Genomic DNA, 22,292 nt, shown 5'->3' on the forward strand with positions numbered 1-22,292 from the left:
TCAACTGAATTTATCAAAGTGCAGAAACTTTTGAAGTATGATCAATGAAAACAGAAAGCATGTGAGCTCTAATCGGGGTGTCATAGAAAAGATTGCAAATATTGTGTGAAAAAAAAAGTACTTTTGAAAAGATTTCAAACAAACTTCTTTCATGTTGTCATTATGAAGAATTATGATTTTTTTTAAATAATGAGTTTAATTTATTTTATAATTTACATTTTATAAAAAGGCAGCGGTGGTTGCCATTTGATCAATAAAATATTCTAGAAACCAAATAAAATTGTATATTTACTATAAACTACTGCATTTTAGTAATTTATACAGTGTTCATGCACCAATGTTTTGAAGTACCAACATACACACATTGTATATTTTGTCACAAAGGCAAAAACACCACAAAAGCAGATGGTGATGAGCAGATTTGATGAACCAATGCTCATCACAAACAGCTTCTCCTCATGCAGAGACGCATACTAATAAATAGAAGGTGCTCAGTGTCATTCACACACACTAAAATCCATCATGGTTCCACACAACACTAAAGTAATGCAAGTGAAGTCAAGTGTCATGCTGAGAATTCTGGGAAAGTCAATCTCTGTTTTACTGTCATCTCTTTGGAAGGTCACTTTGCACCTCTTTAGCTGAGAGAGGGGCCCTGTCGATGGGCCCTCTGTAATATCAGCCCACAGGGTTTTATCATAAATCCAGGAGATTACAGCTAAGACTCACAGGCACCTTGCATGTGTCTCTCTCTCCCTCTCACTGTCTGTGTTTGTGTTTCGCTGTGAAATTACCCCTCACGGTTTTGTTATAGTAAAAGTTTAGACACCATGTTTGTTGGCACATTGCTTTATATATGCATAATTACAGATTTGTTAATACAAATACCATGGTTAAAGCCATAGTGAGCCAAGAGCCAAGTTGTTTTTATAGTAAAACATGGCTTATTTTTCAGCAAACTTTATTTACTAGATCTAATTGTGTTTGTGTTTTGGATTGTATTGTTTTGCTGTCTCTTTTTTCACATTTCTTACTGTTTTGGACAGATGTTGGCTTCTTGATCTATATTAATGTTAAGTTCACATTTAATAGCATGTACACCTGTCTCTTTCCCTCTCCCTAAACAGCTGAGAGGACACACACGCCCTGTTTCCTGGTGGGAGTGTGAAGGTTAGGTGCATGTATGTATGGATCTACATGTCTGTGCTTGAACGTATGTGTGTGCGTGATGTAGACAGGAGATGCATCTAGAACTTTTTCAATCTACACCATTACCACCACCACAGCAACATGTCAATCAAAACCCACATGCTAAACCCCACAATGGAAACAGGCCGTCACAGTAAAAGAGCATAACCAATTTTGCTGATAAATTCCAGCTAATAAATCAACTGAGATGCCAAAGTTCATTATATGGGGTACTGTTTCAGAGGCGTTCATACAACTGAGCTAAAAGAGTAATCTGCATTTCCCTGGTCATATACAAAACACGGACAGTTTTTAAATATTAAATGATTGTATAAATTGAAAGTATTGTGAATTCAATAGTAATGTGTATTTATGTTGTGCTTTTATTGTGTATGGCTTTGAATTCAAAGCGCTTCACAATCATGAGTGGTCTCTCCACACACCCACCAGTGTGTAGCATCCAGTTGAATGATGTGATGGCAGCCACAGGACAACGGCGCCAGTGCACTTACAACACACCAGCTATTGGTGGAGTGGAGTGATAGACAGTGATAGAGCCAATTCGGTGGATGGGGATGATTGCGAAGCCATGATCAGTAAGGGCCAATGGAGGGAATTGGCCAGAACACCAGGGCACACCCCCACACTTTTTTAGAGAAGTGCCATGGGATTTAACGTCCTCGGTTTAATGTCTCATCTGAAAGATGGCACTTACTGACAGCAGTGTTCCCTTCACTTTACTGTATGTGGTCTCCCATCCAGGTACTGACCAAGCTCAGCCCTGCTTAGCTTCAGTGAGTAACCAGTCTTGGGCTGCAGGGTGACATGGCACTGGCCAGTAAGAGTTAGTTCACACAAAAGGACAATTATATTATTAATTACTCATTCTTGTGCCATTCCAATTCTTCTTCAAAATGCAAATAAAAAAAAAAAACAGTCACAACATTCACATTTGACATTCACATTTGAGCAGTAACTGTAATCGTGCAAAGCTCCAAGAACACTTTTGTGTGCAAAAACAACTGTGCCATTCCAATTCTTCTTCAAAATGCAAATTACAATTACATTTGAGAGCTCCCTTATCCTCCATTGACCACAATGGTCCCCTGATTGTTACAGTACAGGTAAAAAAAAACATGGTCACAACATTCACATTTGACTTCAGTAGTTCAACTGTAATTGTGCAAAGCTCCAAGAACACTTTTGTGTGCAAAAACAGCTTTGTTTGGCAACATCTTCTCTTCCTTGCTAGGGTTCTATTACTGACTCTAATGGCAATACCCATATAATTTTTATCCAACACAGGCTCACTGTGAAAACATACCCCTGTATACATTTCTGGAGAGCGTGAATTATGTAGCCAGAGCCACATATGACTGCATTTCATCTTTAAAACAATGCCACAGGTGCTTTGACGCCACTGATGGCTTCTGTTTCTTTTCACATAACCAGCAGAACGCTTACCTCCGTGTAGACGGCATTTCCAATTACCAGTCTGCACAGTAGCATGCCATGTACATTGGCGGATTTGAAACACAGAGAAGAGTTGACCATGAAGAATGGTTCCAGAAAGCAGTAAAGCAGTGAAAACCATAGTAAAAATTAGGCGAGGGCTTTTCTTTTTCTGGGGCGCATTTCTGAAAGCCATCGTAAGCCAACCAAGGTCGCAAGTTGTCACTACAAACATAGTTTATTGATTTGGTGTTTCCCAAATCCATTGTTCCAACGAACAGTCGCAAAACCTGACTGTGTTCTATTCCCAGTTATCCCCCAGTTATCTCCTCTATGCCTATCCCCCCATTTCTTAAAGCATTAAAGTCCTCCCTCTAGGTGTAATTTGCTTTCAAAGTATTTTTACAGTTAAGTTTTAGCGAACTTCGTGTTTACAATTGCGCTCCCTTTGCAGTGCACTTAGAAATCATTGATGCCATTTGGAACACAGTTTTGGCTCATGTCGAAAGCTATAGGTGACCTTTTATTTAAAAACGGAATTCATGTTACGTCTCCAAAGCTTGTGAAAACAAAAAATAGCATATGTTAATGCTTTTAATTTATAGTAGCTTATTTATTAAGTATCTGTACTGTATATAACATGGGCTTGTTGGTTAGCACATTTCTGCAGTGGTTTGCATGTGTCAAATTATAAAAGCAGACTTTTCAAAAATTAATAAATAAATAAATAAATAAACAATATCCTACTTAATAATAATAATCACCATCATCCTTAATATTATTATTAAAGTATGATTTTTGTCATTTCCAAATAAATTACAATTATTAAATTTAATTTCTTATTTTTTTATATGATTTATATATGATATAATATATGTTAGCTTTTCTAAGTGAGTTTATGTTAATTTAGAATAGAATGTTCGATGTTCTCAATAATATTTGTAATGGAAACATCAGGGGCCTGTTTCAGTAAGGAGGTTCAAACAACTCAGAGTTTAAACTTGAACTCTGAGTTGATTTACCGAGAGATTAAAAACTCTGAGTTTTCGGTTTCAGAACAGCTGATCTGAGTTGGGTCAATCAACTTCGAGTAGACCAACTCAGAGTTAAGCGCGCACACCGTGACTTTAAAAAGGCATTATCAATGGAGCGCAGATATTACGAGTGACTATGGCAATATCTTATAAAAGAGATCACCATTTCTTTCTCCAGCTGAACTTGATGTTCTCATGCAAAGTTATAGCAAATATGAGTGTATATATTTGAAAAGAAGCAACCATCAGTGAAGAAGAGACAGTTAGCGTGGGAAAACAGCTGCTCAAGTTAATGCCTAATTTCACTTTTTAAGTATTTAAATATTTAAGTATAATAAAATTAGTAATGTAATTTGTGACGTCTATATTTTTTTTCTAAACTTTTTTTTATACATTTATTAGTTTTAAATGATTTAACAGTGCACTTGTGTCTGCCTTTTTTATTGATCAAGTGATAGAGGTTAATATAACATTTAGAAGGTAAGCAGTACTAAAAATAATTTTTAGAAAGAATAATAATCCCATTAATCTAGTTACAGTGCATGTCGAAGGTGAATTTAATTTAATTATTTATTAAAAAAGGATAAGCCATTCTCGTACAGTTCTTCCCTGTGTGACTAAAATGTAGGCAATAGCTATGTTTCCATCCAAATATATTACATAAATGTATGTGCAAAACTGGAATATTGCATAACAGATGCGAATAAAATTCCATCCAACGAGTCAAAGAGAAAAAAAAATTGTCACTTTCTGATTAAACTGGCACCAAATATCAACAGTAAAAACAGAATTTGCTGTGGTAGAAGAAGCTGCGTCAATTAATTCTTTATTTAGCCTAATTAATGTACTTGCGCCTCGATGTCAGAAGACAATGCTGAAACACAATGAACACGTGGGGGGTCTGAAGCCATGAGACGCGGAGACTCACGCACCAGACGTTCGGAGGTAATTAATATACACTAATACTGAAACAGTAAAGGCATTTTAGAATGACTAAAACAATATTTAAGACATGTTACAGTGTGCTGAGCCTGCTGGTTTGTTCATTTACACACATTCATTATCATATGATCATGATCTTTTTTTTAATGTACATACTGTAATTTGTTCAGTAAAAGTGTTTCCATCGTAGTTTATGCGCACATTTTCTATCGAATAAAAGTTTATCCTACTCAGTTATGCGCGTTTTTATGCATATTTTGAAAAGTTATGTGCATCATGACGTTTCTATCAATCGTTTTTATGCACGCATCCAAAATAAGCATTAAAATAGGTGTGTGGAGGCGTAAGGCTAAGGTGAGAAATACCGCTTCATCTTTAAAAAAGGGGAGGAGACCGACAGAAACTCTTGAGTTTAGAGAATAAAACCTGCTTCTGACCAGGTTAGATTCACAGAGTAAGTTGCCACAGTAACTGACTCTGAGTTAAAGTTACCTTTCTTTCAGAAACAGGCTTGACTTACCCTGCTTTCTCGAGTTTAACAAACCTGCCGTTTTGAAACGGAAAACCCAGAGTTTCTCTCATTTCAGGGTTAAAATACTCTGAGTTTTCACTTAACCTCCTTTCTGAAACAGGCCCCAGTTCTATATGTGCTGTTTACATATATTTAAATTAATATGGAAAACGAATGCATGTTTTTACCAAAACTTATATTTTTTATGCGTGTGCATGTAAAACGATATAATTTGGACAATAAAATTAAAGGGTTCTTCTCTAAAAAAAGTTTTTACCACCCCATTTAGAGCACCCTTATGGGCGTTTTACATTATAACCAGGGCTTTACATTAACTTTTTTGATCACCAGCCACTTTGAATTTGACTTTTCAGAACTCAAAATTAAGGATTTACCTAATTTATCTCTGACCACACCAAACAATATTTATTTCTTAGCCACAAATTTTAAATGTGTCAAACAAGCTAAATATAGCTGTATACTATACTTTTTATTTAACAAAACATTTCTTTTAAAAAAACAAAGAAAAACAATTGACTTAATTAATAATTATTGTCATGTATCAAAAATATGCACAGTAATCTGTCCTCGCTAAAGGTCTCTCAGATCACCAGTTAACTACACATAAATGGAGAGTTCCTCTCATATGAAAGCAATGTTGTAAAAAATGATAATTAAACCATATAAACAAAAATAACCGTAAGCAAAAGAAAGCAGGTGAAAAACAAACTGTGATAATGGAAGGATGATCACATGGTTAAGGCCAATTAATAATCTGCTCAAAGCGAAAGCAACCGGTGCTGCTTACAAAATACATATTTAGAGCTCTTGAAAGCAGCAAGGCTGTGTGGGCATTAGCATTATTTACTTGCCTGACTATTTGAAAGAGATTTGATCACAGTTGCGTTCCAGGCACGCGTGCTTCAAGGAAGAAAACAGTCGCACGCATCACATCAGCTGTTAGCGCGACTGATTATCCTGTCATTCGGTATTCATCTGCTTTCTTCTGCACGCGCGAATGCAATTTTTTTTTTTTTTAGTCGTGCTGTTTCTCCATTCTAAGATCACATTTGCACGCATATTGGGTCATTCTTATAGTCGAACCCTGCTTTTAAGAAAACCACAATTTAAACATTTTTTTCAACCAGCCAAAGTGGCTGTGGGAGTGACTGTCTAACCCGCCAAAGCTGAAATTTACCCGCATTTGGCGGGTTGGCGTGTGTTAATGTAAAGCCCTGATTATAACTAACGTGGTTCAAACGGTGGATCTGCGGCAGATAAACTACGGGTTTCGGGAAACACTGGTTACTACGTCGTTCTTTTCCCAAACGATGCATCATACTATGATAGTTCTGTCTCGAGTTATGTCGTTGTTTGGGAAATGCACCCCTGGATTGCTTTTGAAAAGACTAGCGGTTGGATTTAGGGAAGGGGGTGGGTGGGGGCATCGTTTTTTTATCAGTAAGTCAGTTAGTCGACAGTGGCCTCTGGTGGATTTACGTGAGAACAGCAGTTGCAAATGGCACCAGCGAGAGAAATTTGAGATCTGATAAAGCAACATGGCAGTCTCTGGTAGTTTTATGAAAACAAAAACTGCACAAACACATACATCCTGGGACGTACTTAGTTAACTCCAGAAATGTATATAGGTGTTTTCTTCCCGTAGTAAATGCAAACCCCGATGATCTGGCAAACAAAGTCAACTTTACAGTTCTTTGCTGCACAAAAGTGTTCTTGGAGCTTTGCATGATTATAGTTGAACCAAAAAAAGACACATGATAATGTTTTTGCTTCTTTTTCTAGACTTTGAAAGTCTCTGGACCATTGCCGTCTATGGAGGATTATTAGAGAGCTTTTATCTTTTAGATTTCATCTAAAATATCTTAATTTGTGTTCTGAAGATAAACAAAGTTCTTGCGGGGTAGGAACAACACGAGGGTGAGTAATTAATAACAGAGGTTTTATTTCGGGTGAACTAACCCTTATAATGTTTTCAAGGTTGAAAACTGCATTCTTCCTTTGGTAAAAAAGCAGTTTGTGAGCCGAGTAGCAGGCTATTTCCAAATTCATAGTATTTGAAATACGGTAAAGAAGTCAAGAAGTACCAGCAGAGATTATAAGGTGTTAATCCCATGAGTCCACAGGAGAGAATTTATGAATGGAAGTGGACACATAGGCTCATTCTGAAAACAGTCCTACATACATTTCTCGAGACCACGAATTATGTAGCCAGAGGAACGTATTGTTGAATTACATTTTTTTCAACGGACGTTCCAGGTGGTATGAAACCATTTCTTATAACGTTTAGCAGCTGACCGCTTACCTCCGTGTGGAAAGCTTTCGATCTAAAACCAGTTTGTCCCGTTGGCTCGTCATGTACGTCAGTGGACTTGCAGAGATGCAGAGAGGAGTTGACCATGATAACAGGGTTCGAGTCTGGTAAAGAATGGTTCAAGAAAGCAAGTAAGACAAACACAGAATCCAAAAAATAAAATAAACAAGTAAATAACAGGGTGAGAAAGTGGTAAAATCTGAAAATGTGGTAAAAATCAGCTGAGGGCTTTTCTTCATCTGGATTGCTTTAGAAAATTGTTGGTTGGGTGTGAGGAAGTGGGTGGACGTGTCAACCGATAAAATTGAACGAGAGTGGGTCAGTCAGTCAGTCATTCAGTCAGTCAAACATTAAGTCAACAGTGGTTCTAGTGAGTTTATGAGAGAACAGCAGGGGCGAATGGCACTTGCGAGAGAAATTTGAGATCTGAAAAAGCGCACACAGCGGCCTCTCTCAAAAACTGCAAAATTAAGTACCTCCTGGGACATATTTTGCAGCCTCCAGAAATGTATAGGTATGTTTTCAAAATGAGCCTAGGTTGAAAGTCGAGCAACATAAATGATGCAGGTAGGTCACCCGATAAAGGCAACATGATAAATGTGGTAAATCTGATTGTTAAAACATTGTTTTAAACATTGAAAAAAATTCGTCACCTTAGAGTTGTAAGGTTTCATCTGACATTTTTGTCAAAGTTGAGTTATTGACATTCACATATACACATTATGGGATGTTTTTTTAATAAGTTGTTTACATTTTAAGACTTTTTATTAAAAAAAAACAAAGTTACACACATACAGTTTACTATATGTAATGCAAAAACTTTGAAGCTCAGTATCTCAAAATTATTCAGGACACAAATAGAACCTTTTAATTCCAAGGTGACAAATTAGCAAAATTAAAAATAAAAATGTGTCCTTAGATTAGCAGTTTTCTGTATTTTGTAATTCATGTTTTTATTTTTCCCTGTTTATGCATGCTTTTAACCTCGAAATGTCCTAAAAGGAGACTTTTATTAACATTTTTATAGTTTAAGGTGATATATTGTCAAGGTTGGTGTTGTATATTACGCTACAAAAACCTTGTAATAAACTGCCAGTACATTTTCTGCTACTTTACAGACTTATTTCTCTACATATTATTTCTTATACATATGTAGAGTTGAGTTTTCTACAAATGTCGACAGAGCGGTCAGGTCAAGGTCAAGGTCCTATATTGCAATTTAGAACCGAAAATAAACAAAAAACAGTTCTTAATCACAAAACACAGAAACTGTTAATTAACTGAGATTTTTTTCTGTGTATATAAAACTTACTTTTCTAAACATCATGAAGTTCCAATTCAAATGATGTTAACATGTATTTACAAATGATAAATGGATTATTTTTGGTTTTAGACCAAAAATCTTGTTTTGATAAAGTTAATGGAGTTAATTTAGCTAACTATAAAGCCACTGCAATGATGAAGGGCCCAAATTTAGTATCTGAGGTCTATTTGTGTGTGTGTGTGTGTGCGTGTGTGTGTGTGTTTGTGTGTGTGTGTGTGTGTGTGTGTGTGTGTGTGTGTGTGTGTGTTTGTGTGTGTGTGTGTGTGTGTGTGTGTGTGTGTGTTTGTGTATGTGCGTGTGTGCCTGTGTGTGTGTGTTAACCAAAAAGCTCATGCTGCCCACATAATTTTCCTTTTGACTTCATATAAAAGAGAGGCTTCACTCAGTGTCTCTCATTCTCTTTACTTTCTCTCTGTTTCACCACGTTCCATTCATACTTCAGCGAGGAAGAATGAGGAGTGAATCTGAGCCATTCATTTCGGGTGAGTGTGACTGCAGCCCTCCAACACATCCACACATGCGGTACGCGATGGGGACTTTCTCCTGACTTGGCTAATGATGTTTTCTATCTCTGACTCACACACACACACACACACAGGCTGTCGGATAATTTTAGATTTTCATTAAGATCTAATTTAGTATCATTGCAACCCTTTGCTGTACCCCTCGGGGTTGTTGATTTGTGCGTGTTGGGATATTAAAGGAACGTTAATAGATATTAATAGCTCATTAGATAAATAACTACATAAAATACAACATTTTAAAACTAGAATTTGAAAATAGAACTTTAAATAAATCCAGAAATCCAGTATAAAATGGGGCACCTACGATGCAAGTTAATAGGACCATTTTTGGAAGGTTTAATGCAGAAATATGAAGCTTTTTTACATTCATTCATTCATTATACACTATTTACTTAGCACTTAGCACATTAGCACTGTTTTCCCACAGCAAGAAGGTTGCTGGTTCGAGTCCCTACTGGGTCAATTGGCATTTTTTTTTGGAGTTTGCATGTTCTTCCCGTGTTCGTGTGGGATTCCTCCGGGTGCTCCGATTTCCCCCACAGTCCATGTGCTATCCTTGAAGTAAATGAGCTAAATTGGCCGTAGTGTATGAGTGTGAATAAATGGGTGTTGCCCAGTATTGGGTTGTGGCTGGAAGGGCATCTGCTGTGTAAAACATTTGCTGGAATAGTTGGTGGTTCATTCCGCTGTGGCGACCTCTGAAATAGAGACTAAGCTGAAGCAAAATGAAAGTAATAAAGAAAGCCCTTTGATTTTAATTGTCAAACTTACCAAGAGTTAGTAATATTATTTCACTTTTTAGTCCAATCATAAATCATATTAGAAGGGGGCGGGGCAAAATCAACAAGTTGTACAAGGACATCAGCAAGCAGAGTAATAGATAAGGTAACATTGCTTAGTCAGCATTTTTAATCAGAAACAAATTATCTGTGAAAACAAGGGTGCTTTCACACTCTGTCATAATAAATAAAATCTTAATCATAAAGTTATTATGTAATTACTATCATAATGAACAGATTCCACAATGAACAGATTTCAGGTGGCTCAGTGGTTAGTACTGTCACCTCACAGCAAAAAGGTCACTGGTTCGAGTTAAAAAACATGCAGTGCAGATGAATTGAAAAAAACAAAACAAATTGATCGTAATGTATGTGTGTGACTGAGTGTGTATGGATGTTTCCAAATACTGGGTTGCAGCTGGAAGGGCATCCACTGTAGAAAACACATGCTGGATAAGTTGGCAGTTAATTCCACTGTGGCAACCCCTGAATAATAAAGGGACTAAGCTGAAGGAAAATTAATGAATGAATGAACAGAATCCCACTTTTGAAGCGCCAAAGCAGGCGTCAGCCAATAAGGTCTCCTAAGTGCAGTTCAAAAACCCCTTATGCATACAAAAACATCAAGAACAGTGACGTCGCCCGGTATGGTGCAGCTGGGGCCTAACCCTGGAGCCAGGCCCAGGGTCGGGGTTTTTATGCAAGTGCCTAGTGGCTGGGTTGTTTCCCACGGAACCCAGCCAGGATTAGCCCGAAGGAGTGACGTGGGACCATCCTTCCGCAGCACCTCAGGAGGAGAAAGCAGCTCCACATTGACTGTTTACAGCTGAAGTGGGGAGCTGTTGACCTCGACTGGGTATGTGGTTGGATGGTGGAGAGAATACTTTTTGGGTCTCCTTAACCCCACCGACATGTCTTTAATTGATGAAGCAGAGAATGGCGATGCAGGGGTGGACTCACCCATCACCCAAGCTGAGGTCCCTGAGGTAGTTTGCAAGCTCCGCAGTGGCAAAGCAGCAGGGATGGATGAGATTCACTCTGTGTATCTTAGGTCTCTGGATGTTGTGGGGCTGTCTTGGCTGACACGTCTCTACAATATCGCACTGCAGAGGAGGATCCGGCCGATGGTTGAACCTAGGATCCAGGAGGAACAATGCAGTTTTCGTCCAGGTCATGGTACACTGGACCAGCTCTATACCCTCACAAGGGTGCTCGAGGGTTCATAGGAGTATGCCCAACCAGTCCACATGCGTTTTGTGGACTTGGAGAAGGCATTCTGCCGTGTCTCTCATGGCATTCTGTTGAGGGTGCACCGGGAGTATGGGGTCAATGGCGCTCTGTTAAGGTCTGTTCTGTCCCTGTATGAACAGAGTACTAGTTTGGTTCGCATTGCCAGCAATAGGTCAGACTTGTTACCAGTGCATGTTGGACTCTGGCTGGGCTGCCCCTTGTCACCAATTCTGTTCATAATTTTTATGGACTTGGGCTGGAGGGGGTCCAGTTCGGGGACAACAGAATTTCATCTGTTATTCACAGACAATGTTGTTCTGTTGGCTTCATCAAACATGATGAAGAATCAGCCTCTCCAAGTCCGAGGCCATGGTGCTCCACTGAAAAAAGGTGGTCTGCAATGTCCAGGTTGGAGGAAAGTCCTTACCCCAGGTGGAGGAGTTCAAGGCATGTCCCACCAGGAGGAGACCTTGGGAAAGACGCAGGACAGGCTGGAGGCATTGGCTGGCCTGGGAATGCCTTGGGATCCCCTCGGAGGAGCTGGAGGTAGTGTCTGGGGAGAGGGAAGTATAGGGTTCTCTCCAAAGACTGCTGCCCTCGTGACACAGTCCCGGGTAAGCAATAGAAAAGGATGATGATGCATAAACATTCGATTAGTCAGTACTGAAGCCAAATCTGGAGCTTATCTAACAAAATAACTTATTATAATGATCCAAAAACCAGTACACCTAAATTTATGTTACAGAAAAATATTAAAGACAAATTTTAAAAAGAGGGAAAATTAAGAAAAGCAGAAAAATTGAAAAATATTGTTGAAATTTTGTAGGTTGTAATTTTTTTGCAATATTTTTCTTGAATTTAATTGTATAATCTTTCAATTTCTAAATATGTTTGGTGACTACCATAAATATATCTGTTTAGGAAATCTATTTTGTTTAAATGCACTAAAATACATTGCCTATATTCATTGAGAAATGGATAAAAATATTCATTTTTCAATGAATAAAATAAATAATTTTTATCATTATTATTATTATTTTATAAATACAATATTTACTAAAGTTTCCCAAATACCTGAAGGTCAGAATTACTTTTGGTGGTAATCAACAGTATACCAAAAAATTCTCTGGAATACAGCATGTTTTTAACATGAAATATTTCCCAGTGTAGGCAGAACCTGACACACACAGACACACACACATACTGGGCATGCTAAAACCTGCTACTAAACTAAAAAAAGCACCTGACACTGGTGGCGGATTTGACTTACCACAGAATAAGTTTCATTGTCTGGCAGACAACAAAAAAAAATCCCCACTGACCTACATGCTGTGCGCACACACATTTAACAAAATCCACTCACACATGCCCATTTGGCCTGTCAGACTCTCGCTCGCTAATGAAGAAGCTTCAAGCTGTGTGTGAAGCCATACAGTTGCTGCCGTCATTCATGCACAAAAGTGTGTGTGTATGTGAGAAAAAAGGGGCTGAGGAAGGGAGCGCAGGCGTCATGCTCCATAAAATCTCTGTATAGTTTGAGCGTCCTATTGCTTCCATCCCACACTTCCAGTCGGACAGATATTCACACACTGCAGTTATCGCCGTATCCCACTTGCCTCTGTGGTTTTGGTATTGAGAGAGAGGACAGCATGCTAGCAGCCGAGGCCTCCAGGGGTGAGTTATTCATTCTTATTCAGCCAAAAGTTGCTCAAACTTCAACTCAAATGCTTTGAGTAAGATATCCAGAGTGTCCAAAGTTGGTTTGATGTAATTTGAAGAAATGGCTAAAGTTTGTATAGTTTAAATCTTTTGGTTAGCGGCTTGAACAGGTTGAACAGTGCTAACGGATCAGACAGGATAGGACAGGATAGGGTGTAATGAAACATAGAATAAGGTAGCATGAAATAATGTGAGAATTAAGATTGGATAAATTGGGACATATTATATGAAAGTTTTTCTGGAACAAGATTTAAGATTAGTGGTTAGTGTAGGATAGGTGATAGGTTATAGTATGGAACTGCATATGATGTGATGGCTGTGATTTATGATAGGACAACACTCCTTTCAAACACTGCATTTTTGTAGATAAAAAACGTTGCCAAGGTACACAACTCATGGTTTCCGCAAGGGCTAAATTTTAGGCCTTAAATAGTCTTCAATTTACTTCTTGTCTTGAATGTCTTAATCAAGTCTTACTTTTCATATGTCCCTGTCTCAGATCATGAACAAACTAATCCAACTAAACTCTTTTTACCAATATTCTTTTTTTTTTTTTTTAGCAAAACTCATGTTAAAAATGAGCATGTACTCAACTAGGCTTTGCTTGTTTTGACACATGATTTAAAATAAATGGCAAAGAAATAACTAATTCGTTTTTTGGATGATGCAAGTAAACTTGCACCAAAGGACCAATCGGGCCATTAGAAAAATCTACAGTGTTTAGCCCTGTATAAATCTAAAATGTCATTCATAACGATCTTAAAAAGTGTTAGGGCAACAAGACATGTTTGCCCAGACGTGTTGCTATTTTCAGACCAACGCAAACTTAATTTTCCTGTTTTTCAGCACTTTGTTTAAAATAGAAAATCTATTTGCGCCACTTTGTGGACTCATGGGTATTGTGGCCTTGAAAAGAGGTGTATTAGGGCGCATTGTTGGCACGTTGCTATTTTAAAGAACTAAAATAGACTGTACAATAGACCAGCTGAAAGCAGGTCAAAAGTCTAGTGCAGAGCGCGTTAGTTATGTGCCCTGCTTACACACTGCTTAAAGCACAAAGGATGTACAGCAATACAGACATATCTTTACAAATGAAAAAGAATTAAAGGAACAAATTATTACAGAAATTAATACTTTATACATAAATATAAAAACCACCGTCTCCATGCCTTATTCATCTCGGGAAGCTTTTTTCAGTTTATTCACAGAAACTTGCTTTTGTATAATGTTATTATTATTATTATTATAATTATTAATTATTATATGCATATTTATATTTGTTTTATTAAAAACAAGCTTAGATTTGTCCACCTGTCAAGTTTTAGACCATATGGGACATGTATTTCCACGTCCATTTTGATAAAAACTCAGTTTTTTTAACACTTCATTACTCATTGATGAACTTCATTGTTCATTAACTCATTTGCTGGAAATTAGAACTGAATTTAAAAATAGTTTTGAAACAAATCTTTGCGCTAAACAAACAAAATTAATTATGTAATGGATGTCTGTGCATACAGCACCGTTTCCTTATCCACGAAAGAGAGAAAGAGAAAGAGAAAGTAAAGATGGATTGGAGAAGGCTCATTCTTTATCCTTGCGCTGCAGATAGTCTGTTTAACTGTTTTCTCACTAGTGAAGCGTTTGTTTTTTTCACTTACAAAGTCTGCAGTGTAAACAGCAAATGCACCATAGTGCAACACAACTGACTCTTAAAGGGAATGGGAAATGAGACTCTGATTGGTTTATTCTCAAAACATATCTATAACTTATTAAGAGAAGAAACACAATCCTGTTAGACCATGCGCCATGGTGAAAACTGAAGAGCATATTTTTCTATACTTAAAATAGCAAAAGTAGATTCAGACATGTCCTTAATGCTTTTGCGCACTGCGCTTGAGACTTTAAAATAGAGCCCATAAAGTTGACTTTGTGAAAGCTGCAAAAACCCTGAAAACTGTAATTTTTTATGTAATAATATGTACCTTGAAGTTTTTACCATTACATACCCTTTAGGTTTTCCCAGAGATGGGTTGCGGCTGGAAGGGCATACACTGCGTAAAAACGCACTGGATAAATTGGCGGTTCATTCCGCTGTGGCGACCCCAGATTAATAAAGGGACTAAGCCGAAAAGAAAATAAATGTTGAAGAATACCCTTTAGTTACACAATATATCCTTTGAAAAAATACTACTCCAGTGATTACTTTTGTACCTTATTTTGTGAGTGTGGGATAGGATATCTGATATAACACACTGTTATATTATAAAAGAATAAGATAAATTAGGATAACTGTAGGGTATGTGATATAATATCATATAGGATGGGATACAATATATGTTCGAATTGTATAGTATAATAGTTTAATATAGGAGAGAATATATAGTATGAGTAGGATTCAGTTTATTACAGAATGCAGTGGAATTTTGGATAGAATGGTGCATAGGATAGGATGGGATGAGATTGGATAGCCCTTAAGTACTTGAGTATAAACTTAAGTACATCTCCAAGTGTGTTTTCAGAAGCATTTGGACTTGGCCTGGACATAAACTCAAATTAGCTGATCACTTAGTCATATAAACCATCATCTTGGAATCAGACATGAGGTACTGTCTTGTCTGGACTTGAGTTCTACAACAGCATAGCACAGGTTAGGATGGGATAAGACGGCACACAACAAAAGCAGTTGAAATTGAATAAATAGTTCATAGTCTATACTATTATGCAAGGCCTTAACATCAGTCTGACTCCTTCATGGCATCATCTCTTTTCTTAAATGTACATTAAATCACCAAATACAAATGCAAGTGATCAAAGTAGTGCCTTCCTAAAGAGACCTTTTAAAAGTCTGTTTTAGCAATAAGTAAATTTGGATGGTTATTTCAAGGAAGTAATCTGATGCATTCTCCTAGTTTATATTAAAAGACGAAGCCTTTAAATGTACACAATGTAGTTTTTTAACAGTTAAAGTGTTAATTCACCCAAAAATTCAAGCCTAAGACCTATATTCTTCTTTGGAACACTAATTTGGATATTTTAGATGAAATCTGAAAGCTCCCTCGTCCTCAATACCAGCAATGGTCCTGAGATGTTCAGTCAGGGAACCAGAAATATTGTCAAAATACTCCATGTGTCTTCAGTGGTTTAACTGTAATCATTTAAAGCTGAAAAATCATTCTGTTCGCCTATTTCTGTCTACTCTTCCACATCAGATCATTAGGGTGTGCGTTTACTAAGGGCTATGAATGGATGTGAAAAGTCACACAGAGACTGGGCTACATTGCAACAATCATCCGATGAGGCCTAAGTGATTCAGGATATGCTAAAACAAGAAGATTGGTTCAAGGTGTGCTCACTCATTATTGAAGATAAATCTGAACAAAAACGAAAACATCAAGACACTCTTTAGGAATAAAAAATGCTAAAGCAATATGTATGAAATACCGTCTTGTAGTGTAAAAAACAGTGTAGTTTGTTTTTTATAGTTCAATAGATTATATGAAAGGTAAACGGAAACCTGTTGACAAAGGGATAGTTCATCTTAAAATTAAAATTCGATCATCACTTATTCCCTTCTTCCAAACCTGTTTGAGTTTCTTTCTTCAGTTGAACATAACAGAAGATATTTTGAAGAATGTTGAACTTCTAGCCAGTGGCTTTCATGGTATTTTTTTTTTTAATTATGGATGTCCATGGCATCAGTTTCCAACATTTTTCAAAATGTCAATTATTATTATTTGTTTTTGCGTAAATTATCCTTTTAAATATAAAGTTTAAAGTATTTTCCAAATAAATAATCCTCAATAAACACATATTCATCTCCTCTACAATTTCAGAGGAAATCTCAACAATATCCCTGTGCTCAGATTTGCCAAGATGCCAAGGAATTTTTATTAAAAAAAAAAAAAAACAATTAAACACAAAGCTGATACTTTGATACACAACCAAGACTTTTAAGTAGTGCAATATCTGAGCTACAATGTATCCATGCAATCACACCCTGACCTTGAATTGTGTGTGCAAAAAATGAAAACAATCCATCTATTGTAACAGTAATCATAAAAAAATGTATCCTGAGGTCACACCGATTGACAATCCTAACAATCGTAAGTTAATCATCACATACAGTCGTTCTTCTGAAATATGAAAACCTGACCTGTGCTCATTTTACAGGACCTGACCGGTTAAACATTGACATTGTTTTATCTATGTACGTCTGTGTTTTCTGTGGTCTCAGACAGAGGCTGAATCACAGCTCTTTGCAGCCAGGCGTGGCTCACACACACACGCATGCATGCGTGCACACACACCTGCTTTCAGCCATATAGAGAGGAATGTGTCACAAGCAACCACACTCAGCAAATATTAATATTACTCAAGGCCATGGGGATTCCCAAAGGCTTTGCTAAAGAATCAGGCTGTTCCCATATGGATATATATATATATGACAATACTATACAAAAAGTCAAAAGGTCACCCAATGGGTGTGTGCTGCAAAAATGAACTGAATTGATTCCCAACAGATGGGATCGTGGAAGCCATATGTTTTAAAACCTATTGAAAGGTGTTTTTCCTATATAAGCTGTGTTGTGATGGGATCGAGCAGGTGCTTGATATCTATAGTAAAGTGCTGATAAGGCATGATTCATGGCAGGGTCATAGCCTGAGGTTAACCTCGATGTTTGCTGGAGGCTTGTTGTCAGTTCTAATTACATTTAACTAATGCGTGTGGACATAAATAATACGGTGCAGCAATCAACTAAACAGTGAAAGATAAACATTTATGTGGAGTTCTTACTGATGGCAGTTTGCAAAAACAAAACATTATTAAACATGACAAGCAGTTATTCATATTTAGTGTTGCCAGCATGAGTGACAGGTGATGTTTTATGTGCAAATGTGACATTATGGGCGACTGCCAAAGGGAGACAGTAAAGCCCTCATGATCTGATTCCTGACAGCAGAGTCAAACTGGAATCTCAAGTCTGATTTCCCCCTTAAAGTAAACCACTAGTACAGTTTAAGCGTTACATTTTAAGTATGTTTTCATTGTTCATATAAAGTACATACAGTTAAAGTCAGAATTATTAGCACCCTTTTGTTTTGTTTTTTCCTCTTTTTTTAAATATTTCCCACATGATTTTTAACAGAGCAAGGAAATTTTCACAGTTTGTCTGATAATATTTTTTCTTCTGGAGAAAGTCTTATTTGTTTTATTTAGGCTGGAATAAAAGCAGTTTTTAATTTTTTAAACACCATTTTTGGGACAAATTTATTAGCCCCTATAAGCAATTTTTTTTCCCCGATAGTCTACAGAACAAACCATTGTTATAGAATAACTTACCTTATTGCCCTAACCTACCTAGTTCACCTTATTAACCTGGTTAAGCCTTTAAATGTCACTTTAAGCTGTATAGAAGTGTCTTGAAAAATATCTAGTAAAATATTCATTACTGTCATCATATCAAAGATCAAATAAATCAGTTGTTAGAAATGAGTTTTTAAAACTATTATGCTTAGAAAATGTGCTGAAACAATCTTCCCTCCATTAAACAGAAATTGGGGAAAAAAATAAACAGGGGCGCTAATAATTCAGGGGGCTAATAATTCTGACTGCAACTGTATATAATTATTATCCCTTATGTGCTGTTCAGGATGTTTTCGTCCACTCTGGGGTGATTTTGAGGGTTAATTTGACCACAACGTTTTCTGTGTTTGAGTAAAGGGAATGCTTTTTGGTGACATCTTATTTTTACTAATATTTTAGGAAAATGCTTTAAAATCTTTCAAAAATTCAACAATACACGCAAACGCACTCAATACACTGATGCAAATTTACTTACCTTTTTGTTATGTTCGTGGCTGTTTTTGTCCCATTGACTTCCAATATAATGACATTTTTGATTGCAAATCCTGACACCATATAATCATACATTCTTGATTGTTGCTGATTTTCCCTATTGGGAAGAGGTAAAACATTTCATTTTAACTGCTGATCATCAGTTGGCATAACAGCATTACAATACATTTACAAATGTTTCAGTAAAAATGACAGTTACATTTCAGTTAACCAACAATGGTCGACAAAGTAAACAATTCAAGCACTTATTAAAATATTATTTTGGGAAAACTTTATAAGTATTCTTTTTCAATTGCACTGGGAATCAAAGTTGAATGTAATAAAGCATTAAAGGTAAAATTTACTTGCACTGAAAATACACTGTCAAAAATGAAGGGAAGAAATCACTTTTCCAAACGCTCGCGTTCAATCTGCCCAGTTGGTGGAATGAACTCCCTAACTGCATCAGAACGGCAGTCACTTGCTGTTTTCAAGAAACGACTAAAAACTCAACTATTTAGTCTCCACTTCCTAATCTGCAATTGTCTCTCTGGATATACCACTAACTGTTCTCAAAAAAAAAAATAATAATAATAAAAAATTACTAATGCTTTCCTTCTTAGACTTTACAGACCTGAAACTTGCCTATAGCACTTATTCATTGTTGCTCTTATAGTTGTGTAAATTGCTTCCTTGTCCTCATTTCTAAGTCGCTTTGGATAAAAGCCTCTGCTAAATGACTAAATGTAAAGGTAAATGCATAGTTTATTTTTGTTAAAATCCAGGGTTTAGTTACACAAGTTTAATGAACTTTTAAGTAAACTGAAATGACTTGCAAAGGTCATTTGAATCAACTTAAAAAACAAAGCAGCAACAAATTGATTTTAAGTGTTATAAGTGTGCAAACGAGTGAAAATGTAAAGATGTACCTAGAACATAAAAATGAGTAAATAGTGAGAAATGAGTAATGAGTAAACAGACAATTTATAAATATGGTCACTGGGAAAATGTGTTGTAAGTAGACGTCTATGGAACATAACTTGTTTAATATATATTATGTGCAGTGTGGAAGATGAATGGCTATTAACTACATTTGTTTAGATATTATACTTGGATAAAGGCTCGAGCCTTGGCTGGGTCAGTTTGCATTTCTGTGTGGAGTTTGCATGTTCTCCCTGCATTTGTGTGGGTTTCCTCAAGGTGCTCCGGTTTCCCCTACAGTCCAAAGACATGCGGTATAGGTGAAATGATTAAGCTAAATTGTATGTACTGTATGTGTGTGTATATGTTTCCCAGTGATGGGTTGCAGCTGGAAAGGCATCCGCTGCGTAAAACAAATGCTGGATAAGTTGGCGTTTTTTTCCGCTGTGGCGACCTCAGATTAATAAAGGGACTTAGTCGAAAAGAAAATGAACGAATGGTTAAATTCAATGTAAAATAAACCAACAGGCTGCATCCTTTCTTACAACTTCTTCAAACTATCCCCTTTATCATTTAATGTTTAACCAGTACCATGGTGATAGGAAGCCAGTTCCCCTCAAGTTCACACTAGAGTCCAATTACCAAGCTAAAGTTCATTGCATTGACTAGTCTGTGTGACCATATTAGGCTTTTTTTTTTTTAAACAATTTTTTGGTTGAATGTAGTTGTGTAATATACAACCAAAAACAACTTCTTGACTTTGATTGTGCTTGTGCTATATTTAGCCCTATATAATGATAAAAGTAATAATAATAATCAGCACATGCAGTGGCACAGTGGGTAGCACAATCGCCTCACAGCAAGAAGGTCGCTGGTTCGAGCCTCGGCTGGGTCAGTTGGCATTTCTTTGTGGAGTTTGCATGTTCTCCTCCCGTTGGCTTGGGTTTCCCCACAAATCCAAAAAACATGTGGTATAGGTGAATTGGGTAAATTGTCCGTGTATGTGTTTCCCAGTGATGGGTTGCGGCTGGAAGAGCACCCGCTGCGTAAAAAAAATTTGCTGGATAAGTTGGCGGTTCATACCGCTGTGTCGACCCCAGATTAATAAAAGGACTAAGCCGAGAAGAAAATGAATGAATAATAATAATAATTATTATTATTTATATTATTATTATTATTAACAAAAACCTATTGTAGTTAAACAAAAATAAACTAAAATTAACCATGGTTTTTCAAACAATATTTAAAGTAAAAGTGTATTTATATGGATTATAATCTTTATCATCAGTACCTCAGAAACCCATGCCTACTACACTTCTACCATAATAAAATCCTGTTTAATTTTTTTTTTTTCAGAAATTGTAATTTCTTCCTTCAAAGACAAAGAATCTGATATGTTCTGCTCATTTTTCAGTCTTCAAGGTAACCCGTGTGAGAAATAATATAGTATAGTAAGTCCTAAAGTGTTTTGAACTATACTATATTAACTCCTTGAATGCATCTATAGTGGTCATTCTAACTTTGCTGTGGTAATACTACTACTATAGTAATAAAATACCCAGTGGGCTACTGTACTATTTTCTACAACTAAATTATAGGATATTTCATACTAGGCTACAATACACCACCGTTTACTGTAGTAAAATTTAAAGTATACTAACGTTACGCTTATCAGCTCACTATACAATCATTGACGTGTAGCTAGTATACACCTTGTGTAATACACTTTGTATTTTGTTCAAAACATATGGCCTACTATTGACATGCAATATATTTTTCACGTGGGGTAGCAAATCTCATTCTCAATGTCGCAGCTTTTACCACATTAAACAGAAGTGAGAAAGACATCTGAGTGGAAAACATTACCGTAGAAAGTGCCACTGTACTCGACAATTTTACAAGATAGAAATACGTGAGCATTTTAAGGCTAAACAAAATGACTAAATGAGCACTATAGCCTAGTGTAAATATTTTAATGTCAACCTGTGCCTGTCACAAACGACAAGTGAAGTACACTGGAGAGGCTGTGAGATATCTGTGTGAGATTTTAGCCCCTGTGAGAGTCGCTTACCTGTTGTGTTCTCACTTGTACGGAAGTGCATATAAAGGTTGGGCAGGTAAGCGCACGCGCTGACTCTCAGTCTGTCCGTCCAGGTGAGCTCGCGCTACATGATCGCATCCCGCGGTTGTTTGCCTGAGAATATGAACTGTGTTGTTTTTCTCCTGTGATTAGACACCGTGAGGACTAATGGGGATTGTTTCACTCTGCCTTGTCCTTTACTTCTGGCTCGACTCTGTCGGAGGTAAGACTCACTCATATATTTGGTCAATCATACACATAGGCTACTGTCTATACGTGCAGTTTCGTTCCTCATTCAACTTTAATTCCGGAGTTAAATTATTGATCACTTAGAACAACTGAAGTTTGCAAAAAACTTATCAATATTATTATATAGATTTATTTATAATCTGAAAACTGTATAACATCACCTGTTGA

The 22,292-nt window shown here is 36.8% G+C and overlaps 2 protein-coding genes and 1 long non-coding RNA gene across 7 annotated transcripts in view; 2 read left to right on the top strand and 1 right to left on the bottom strand.

The window, feature by feature from the left end:
• rbms1a (RNA binding motif, single stranded interacting protein 1a) overlaps positions 1 to 22,292 on the top strand; it is a 312,567-nt gene that overhangs the window by 56,627 nt on the left and 233,648 nt on the right. The window lies entirely within an intron of this gene.
• LOC147841673 (uncharacterized) lies at positions 5 to 22,091 on the bottom strand. Of its 2 annotated transcripts, none has more exons than XR_015502420.1 (4): positions 21,867 to 22,091; positions 18,879 to 18,992; positions 7,451 to 7,563; positions 5 to 2,001 (listed from the first exon to the last, which is right to left on the bottom strand). It is a non-coding gene; the product is annotated as an uncharacterized LOC147841673 (long non-coding RNA). The 2 variants fall into 2 exon arrangements; XR_015502419.1 differs by lacking the exon at positions 5 to 2,001 and adding an exon at positions 5,333 to 6,813.
• Positions 12,861 to 22,292, top strand: part of itgb6 (integrin, beta 6) — a 45,516-nt gene continuing 36,084 nt past the window's right edge. Inside the window, exons 1-2 of one of the 3 annotated variants that reach the window (XM_087273368.1) lie at positions 12,861 to 12,990; positions 22,029 to 22,098. In XM_087273368.1, the coding sequence (XP_087129494.1) occupies positions 22,044 to 22,098 (55 nt within the window). In that variant the 5' untranslated portion in view covers positions 12,861 to 12,990; positions 22,029 to 22,043. Of the gene's footprint in view, positions 12,991 to 21,855; positions 22,099 to 22,292 lie in introns of those variants that run through there. The other 2 variants (XM_087273367.1, XM_087273366.1) reach the window with 2 other exon arrangements.

The sequence above is a fragment of the Danio rerio genome, chromosome 11 (assembly GCF_052040795.2).
Source record: "Danio rerio strain M-AB ecotype USA chromosome 11, GRCz13ab, whole genome shotgun sequence".
Taxonomy (NCBI): domain Eukaryota; kingdom Metazoa; phylum Chordata; class Actinopteri; order Cypriniformes; family Danionidae; genus Danio; species Danio rerio.